Genomic DNA, 8,372 nt, shown 5'->3' with positions numbered 1-8,372 from the left:
CGGCGCCGCCTGTGAGCACTTCCGCCCGGCCGAGCAGAGTGCGTAGCCTTGGGTGTTCTGGAGATCTCCGGGATGAGTCGATGATTGGTTATAAAACTGTTGGAAAAGTGCAGACCGATATCCAAAAGCTCCTGTTGGGTGTATGATGTTAAGGCAAAGCTGTTCAGTGAGAACAGACCCGAGATGAGCAGGAAAAATACTGCAAAATTGCAAAAACTGGAGAGACGCTGAGCCTCGCGATGTGTTCGCGCCGCCATCTTGGTCTTAATCCAATTACACCTTGATGCTCTTGACAAGAATAGCATGTAAAGTCTTTATTGAAGTGAATTAGGTTTAAATAGCCGTCATTCATGAATGAATGATAATTTTGCAATTTTACACACAATAATCCACGATGATCACATTACACAAAACTGAAATTGCACGTCAAAATAACACATTGTCAATATTGTTTGAGACCCCCCAAAATTACACATCACGTTTTCAGGCGAGCCCATGTCTTATTAAGGGTAGCCGAGCTCCCCCGTAGTTCGCACCCTGGGTTACACCATTTGACTCCTATTACAAGCCTTTCTGTTATTGGCCATTATGTTAATAATGGCCAATGTTATTATTCTATTTTCAAGTGTAAAATTTAATATTTTTTGAGAAAGTGGTTCTTTATCTGCAACTTTATTATTAAAGCTCTGTAAGTCTAGGATAAAATAATTGTTGCACAACATTAGTGTTTTTGAAATTATGCATTAATGCATATTTCTATTCCATTCACTTAACATTTTAAAGGGACGGTTCTGTGTTTTTCTGTTTACTTCCAGTATTGTTCTGCATTTATAACTCTCCTAGTTTTAGCTGCGATACGGAACCCACTTTGTTGTCATAGTCTTGCCTTGTGTGTTTTTCTAGTGTTTTGATTCTTGCCCATGCTTCCTGGATTCACCCTTTGCCTTGCCGTTTGGACTCTGTTTATACCTCTCTTGGACTACTGCTCATATACCTGGATTACCCCTTCTGTCAAGCCCTTTGGATATTGTATGCCGATCGCCGACCACGCCTGTTTACTGGAGTACTCGTCTGTCTTGCCCTCTCTATACCTGTTTGCTGTTTATTCGACCCTGCCTGTTATTGACCATGCCTGTAAATAAAGGCTTGCACTTGGATCCGCACGTCTCACGTCTCATTTGCCCCATTACAATGGTATGCTTTATGTTCTAACCATGATATTTTTTTTTTTTTCTCAAAGAAGTTTTTATTACATGAAATAGCTTCAATTGTATAAATGAAAAAAATATTGTTTTGGCTATATAGGAAAACTTTGCCATATGGCAACAGTGTAACACGATGGAAAATGGCCCAAAAAAATTGCTTTTCTATTAAATTATGATTTTCTTTTCAATTGAAATGCACATTTCTCTTAAAAATGTATGCATCCAATCTTAATTTCCATCAGAATCTGCCATATACGCATATAGACACATATTCACATGCACACACACACTCATTGTTACGGTCACTGAAAGCTAACTCATCCTCATTGCCATCACATCGAAGAGCAAACTCTGCACTCTTCCTCTTGCCCTTTCAGCAAAATATTGCTGGATTAATTTTCTGAAAATAATAAATAATTTTCTTATTCATACATACATACAACTATAATACAATAAACACTTCAAATAAATAAATAACTGCAATCATATTATTGATGTTACTATCTATAAAAAATCCCAGTTGGGAAATACATTATTTCAGTTCCATTGTGGTACAGCGTTGCCATATGGCAACATACTTATTTTTTTTTTTCTTTAGTGGTACAGTGTTGCCATGCAGCAACATTTAATTTTTCTCAATTTACAGTAAAACTATGTTAGACAATGTTGATTTGCGAATAAAAAATATGTAACTTACTAACCAAAGATGATGCAAATAAATCCCCCTTGAGAAGAGCTGTTCAGAAATTAGGTTAACAGAGCAATTTCTGGAGCACTTCGACAGGTGCCCTCCATGTGAGTGTGACAGTGGGAAAAAGTGTTTTGGAGGAACATTCAAATGTCATTTTACATAAAAACAGCTATTTTAACTATTTTAATATATATATATATATATATATATATATAATAATATATATATATTTTTTTTTTTTCAGATTAACAAGGAAATGAGTAGAAATTAATTGTTGACATATGGCAACTCCGTACCATAGAGGGTTAATTAGAAGTGTTAAATCAACAGCCCTATATATGTGTGTATATTCACACACATACATACAGTGCTGCTTGAAAAAAAAAAATCCTTTGTCATTTCATCGTTGAGCCCTCTAAGTCAATAGAATAAGTGAATGAAACAAATAATAAAAGATTCACCATTTATGTTTTCTAACTGTATTAGGCAAAACACAGATGTTGTTAGTTTTATCATGTAATGGTTCAACATACACTGTTCAATAAGAAAAGTGCCATCATGATGATAATAATCAACATAACTTAAAAAAGGGTGGTAAAAGAACAGGATGGTAAAAGTAACAGTGCATATTATGTTTTATTTTCATCTACATAATTATTATATTTTAATATTTTACACTCACAGGGCTCTTGGGGGTTATTTACCCATCAAATGTTTTTTTGAGTTCTTGTCTGGTTTCAATAAAATGATATAACATTTCGGAATAAATATGCAAAATAACATTCCATATGTGGAAGCTAAAATGGCAAATATCTCCACTGCCACTGTGAATTTTCCAGGAGAACTAACATAAGCTGGTATGAAAGCAATCCAAACAGCACAAAATATGAGCATACTAAATGTGATAAATTTGGCTTCATTAAAATTATCCGGGAGTTTCCGAGCCAGAAAAGCCAAAAAGAAGCATAGAATAGCAAGCAGTCCAATATAACCTAGCACAGCCCAGAAACCTACAACTGATCCCACATTACACTCTAGTATTATCTTTTCTTTGAAGTATTTAACATTTTTAAATGGAAATGGAGGAGATATTGTTAACCAAAGCACACAAATAAGCACTTGTATAAGAGTAAATGAAAAAACACTGAGTCTTTGTTGAGGAGGCCCAAACCATTTCATGACATTACTTCCTGGAAGTGTAGCCCTGAAAGCCATTAAAACCACTATTGTTTTTCCCAGAACACAGGAGATACAGAGGACGAAAGTGATGCCAAATGCTGTGTGACGCAACATACAGGACCACTCAGTGGGCCGACCAATAAAAGTAAGTGAACAGAGAAAACACAACATTAGGGAAAACAGAAGCAGGAAGCTTAATTCTGAGTTGTTGGCTTTCACTATTGGGGTATTTTTATATCTGAAAAATATGACTGCAATTATTATTGTTATAACTGCACCAACAACTGAAATAGTTGTGAGCAAAATCCCCATGATCTCCTCATAAGACAAAAATTCTGTTTCCTTCTTAACACATCCATCATTTTGCATATTTGACCAGAAGTCTTGATGGCACCGCAGACATGTTACAGAATCTGTATGTAATGGATGTAATAATTAATAACAGGAGAGAGAAAAAAAATATATATATAATAGATATATATACACCCATATGTGTGTGTGTTGTTTTCTTTCTTTATGGATATAGTGATTTAATTTTACCTGAAGAGTTACTGATTTCTCCCTCTGTGCATGGTATGCAGTCATAACAACATATAGGTTTTCCTTTCTTCACAGCTTTCCTAGTACCAGGGGGGCAGCTCTCACTGCACACAGACACTGTTACCTGTGAAAAAAAAAAAAATAAATAATAATAATTAATTACATTTATATAGCACTTTTCTGCTTTTCTAAGCACTCAAAGCGCTCTACATTGTGAGGGGTGGTGTCTCCTCATCCACCACCAGTGTGCAGCATCCACCTGGATGATGCGACGGCAGCCATAGTGCGCCAGAACGCCCACCACACACCAGCTTACTGGTGGAGAGGAGACAGAGTGATGAAGCCAATCAATGTAAGGGGATGATTAGGAGGCCATGATGGTCAGAGACCAATGGGGAAATTTGGCCAGGATGCCGAGGTCACACCTCTACTCTTTTCGAAAGACATCTTGGGATTTTTAATGACCACAGAGAGTCAGGACCTCGGTTTAACGTCTCATCCGAAAGACGGATGATAATTAATAAATAAATAAATAAATAAATATATATATATATATATATATATATATATATATATATATATATATATATATATATATATAATGTATATATATATATATGTGCATTGCCATTTACTTATAGAAACTGATATTCAGAAAAAAAACTTTTTTCTCTTTTTTCCTCACCTTTGTGGAATTATTTGCCCATAAAATTGATGGCATATTGACAGTTAAACGATCTATCCCCAGAAAAGAAGCATCATAAAGCCCAACTGTAACAAATTCATAGTGTTGGTTTTTACTTGGTTGCCAATTTATAATGTCATATTTTGCCACTGGATCACCATTCTCATCAAAGTAAACCTCCTCACCATCTTTCGTTTTGAAATGCACTTTTCTCAGGTGCTTCAGAAACTGAAGAGGAAAAAAGACAAAATATTCACTATATTAAGCAGTCGCTAACTAAAATAATGGACATGGCAAACAGTACATCTGAACAAAATGACATATGTACAGTACATACAGTGCAAATAATGAATTGTTGAATATACTGTGTCCATATGTACAACCTTAGAGAATACTGAATTGTATATAGCAGTATACATAAAATAGTGTTAACCCACTGTTGAAGGATCAGGCTGTTTATTTGCGATACATTTTTCTTTGCATCCCAGAAGGTCATGAAGTGTATGAGCAACAGCATACACTCCTTTATAAACATTGCTGAAGATGGGCATGAGTGACATGTCTGTAAATAAATTTTGCACTTGAGACAGTTCCTCATTGCCTGTACATAGAGTTGTGGACAGGGAATCATTCTTAGTTGAGTATTTACACTGAAACAGGGCTTCCCAGAACTCAGTGAAAATAGCACCTCCCGAAGACTTCAGTGATTTTATATCTAGAATGAATTCTTGCAGACCTGTCACTTGTGTTTTGGGTATAGCCAGACCAATTGCTCCTTGTAGAATGTGGTGCTTATCCATACTGGCAATGACTGAATCAGAGATCCAGGCCTCAGTGCCTACCCACTGGTATCCAGTAATATTGTGTTCAACAAATTTATGCAGCAGGACCTCCAAGTCCCAATGAGCAAGGAATCCCACAATCACTCGTGAAGTAGAGCTTTTAATCTGCTCAATTATCCTTATTACTTTATCTTCAGGGTAGGTTCTGAAAAACGGGAGAGAATATTCCAAACAGATACCCATCTGTTCAGCCACCTTAGTAAAAGTGGCCATCCCATTGTTACCATAATCATCATCCGTTCTTATGGCTCCCACCCAGGTCCAGCCAAAGTGTCTAACCAGCTCTGCCAGTGCTCTACTCTGGTAGTGATCACTTGCAATAGTTCGAAGAAATGAGGGATATTTGACTTTGTCGCTAAGGCATTCACAGGTGGCATAGTGGCTGATCTAAGAGATTAATATATAGAGAAGCAATATGTTTAGACATAACATCAAGTAAAATTACATTAATTAAAAAAAACAAATTTCAATTTAAAATTTTCAGATAATTTTAAAACACTATATTGTGATAAATTGTAAATTGTGACATAAAATCATACCAATGGAAGCTTGAATGGTCCAATAACCTTTGATATCGCCATGCACGCTGAAGAAGTTGTGTCCCCAATTATGGCTTGCACTTCAGCATGCTTTGTGCAGGGCCCTTCAACAGACATTTTCTCATACCCATTTGCAAGGGCCATAGCTGCTCGAACCCCAACCGCCACTGATCCGCACGTGTCATAGATCTTGTAGCCTAATGAGACCCCAGGTAGCAAAGTGGAACTGTTATTAATTTCCTTTATTGCGAAGAGCATGGATTGTGCGTACTGGAAGTCTCTAAAATTAAGACTTGTAAAAAAAAAAAAAAAAAAAAAGTTAAAAACTCAAATGAAACTATGAATAAATCATTTAACATAGCACTTGTATTTACAAAATCTTATACTATTATCTGCTTTTACTTACCTGATGCACTTCAGCGGAGGTGGCATAATGGAATATGTCAGTTGCCTGATTTCCCAGCTGCTATGGAAAGAGAAAACCCCTCCAACTATAATATCTCCATCTTTCCATAGCTCAGGTTGTACAGGCTCCCCTCGCAGAGTACAAATAGTTTTGTTAGCATTAGAGAAGGTCATGATGGCTATTACCATATGTAGCAGTGCAACCAGTGGCTCCATTCACCAATTTCATAGATACTATCATATGCCAATTGTGTCAGCTCTGATATTTCAGCTAATAGAAGAGCTTTGAGGTTTTTTATAGATATCTTATAATCAGCTGGGAAATTACATATGTTGACCTCATTTGAAGGAGGTGCTACATTTTGCATGATCAGAGTGTATTGCTGCCCTTCTGTGAGCAGTACCCTTAGGTTGGTACTTAGGTGTGTGACTGTGTGAAAATGTTTGCTTTTTAACCATTTTTAATAATCTTTTACATTTCCCAGCTGTGTGAGCACAACAGTTGTATCATATAAGTTTGCAAAGAGCTTGTGTGAGGCTGCAGGTTGCTGTAAATTGCAGATGTGCATCATGCACAAAGATGGGCAGTCCCATAGTGTGGGCTGCTCACAGGGAGCCTGTGGTGAGCCAAAAGCTGTGGGCCTTGCCTAGGCAAGCCTGCACTGGGCCTGTTTAGGTTTGGTGTGGGCTGGCCCTAGCCTACTGTGCCCGCAAAAAGCCAGCATGGACCCCGCAAGGACATGTTTGCAGGGACATCTTTTATTTGCGTGAAGTTGAAACCATGCAATAAATTCACACAATTCATGCACATGTATATTTAACCTGTTAACCTTCATTGTGGGCCTCATAGGTGAAAATAACCTACCTAAATTAAAATGGTAACAGTTCGTGACAAAGTATGCTACACACACAAATTAGGTATCTTTGGAAAGAAGACACTCTCGGCTTTACTATCCATCATCCAGAGTTGATAATGTTCAAAAAGATAAAAAGTTATACACACTGACGTGCCTTGAAAAGTATTTTTCCACACTGAATGTTTTTTTATTTCATATACAAATACATGAAATAAGTCCTGGAGCAATCCAGAAAAGTAATGGGTTGAAAGCCATGTGTCTCATGAGTTTATATTTCAAATTTGAAGAAGATACCATGAAAAATTAGATTCCTGCAATATTTTTTCTGAAACTATTTATAGTCCCCCCACCCCCCTGTTTGAGGAAAAATAGCCACCAAATGGATTGCAGAATTATACAAGCTATTTTAGTCATTATACATGTTCCTGCATAGTTTTTCAATTATAAAATAATAGACAGATTTATTTGAGCACTAAAAAATACAAAAATAATTATTTGAGTAATAAAAAAAAATAAAAAAATTGAAAAAAAAATGCTTTGTATATAGTATGTATACTGAAGTATTCTGATTGCCAGACATGAAGTGTTATTGGCAGACATGGCCATACAGTCAGTAATCACACGCTGATGTGCTTCCATTCAGATGATAATCATACAGATGGGCCATATAATCAATAATAGCTGATCAATGAATCACAATGATAGCCGTCATAGAGTCGGTAATAAACACGCTGATGTCCGTCCATACAGATTATAATCATGCAGATATGGCCACATTCCCCACACAATACACACACACACATATAAAAAATGTAGAAGAAAAAAAAAAAAAATTTTTATGGATAAAGCAGATCGCTAAGTTAAGTTTTTGAGTGTAATTTACTCCATAACGGACGCGAACAGTAACTCCCGAAGAAATGAAACGTAAACAAAGGAATATTCATCCTTATTACAACGTTATTGTTTCACTGGACTAAAAGTGCTCGCTGGGATGTTGTTCTGTGGACCCTTACCTCTCTAACTAAACTGGGATTTCAGCAGTGGACGCGTTTGTGGCTCGTTATTACAATGATAAAGGTACGTACGGCTTTTTTACTCTGCGTGTTTGGATGTGTACTGCTTACACAAATGTAGCAAATACATTCCTTATAAGCTTTCCATCGAAAAACAGCGATCTGTCGTCGATGCTTGAGGCTTAGACCCTCAGAATGATATATAGTTTGTCAAGATTAACTTTGTCCCGTTTCATTTATTCTATTAGAAAACAATGACACATGCAAACAAAGAGCGTTCAGTGCGACGTCGCTGTGGTGATGGGATTCAATTTGGGGATTCAATTTATTGTCATTACACATGTAGATACAAGGCAACGAAATGCAATAGAAAGAAAAATACAGCACAACATGAGGAAAGGAAGGAGAAAAAAAAT

At 36.5% G+C, this 8,372-nt stretch overlaps 1 protein-coding gene across 1 annotated transcript; it reads right to left on the bottom strand.

Annotated features, from left to right (window-relative positions):
* Positions 1–2,592: 2,592 nt before the first annotated feature.
* Positions 2,593–6,302, bottom strand: LOC306888524 (extracellular calcium-sensing receptor-like; the record flags this gene model as incomplete). The annotated part of the gene is made up of 6 exons (XM_079446879.1): positions 2,593–3,488; positions 3,616–3,739; positions 4,301–4,528; positions 4,738–5,529; positions 5,682–5,973; positions 6,088–6,302. 6 exons carry the CDS (start codon positions 6,300–6,302, stop codon positions 2,593–2,595), a joined length of 2,547 nt encoding a protein of 848 aa, XP_079303005.1.
* Positions 6,303–8,372: the final 2,070 nt, after the last annotated feature.

Source organism: Barbus barbus, assembly GCF_936440315.1.
Source record: "Barbus barbus genome assembly, chromosome: 22".
In the NCBI taxonomy this organism is placed as follows: Eukaryota; Metazoa; Chordata; class Actinopteri; order Cypriniformes; family Cyprinidae; genus Barbus; species Barbus barbus.
Note: the sequence above shows the minus strand (reverse complement) of the source record. Positions and strands in the feature narration are given on the sequence as shown.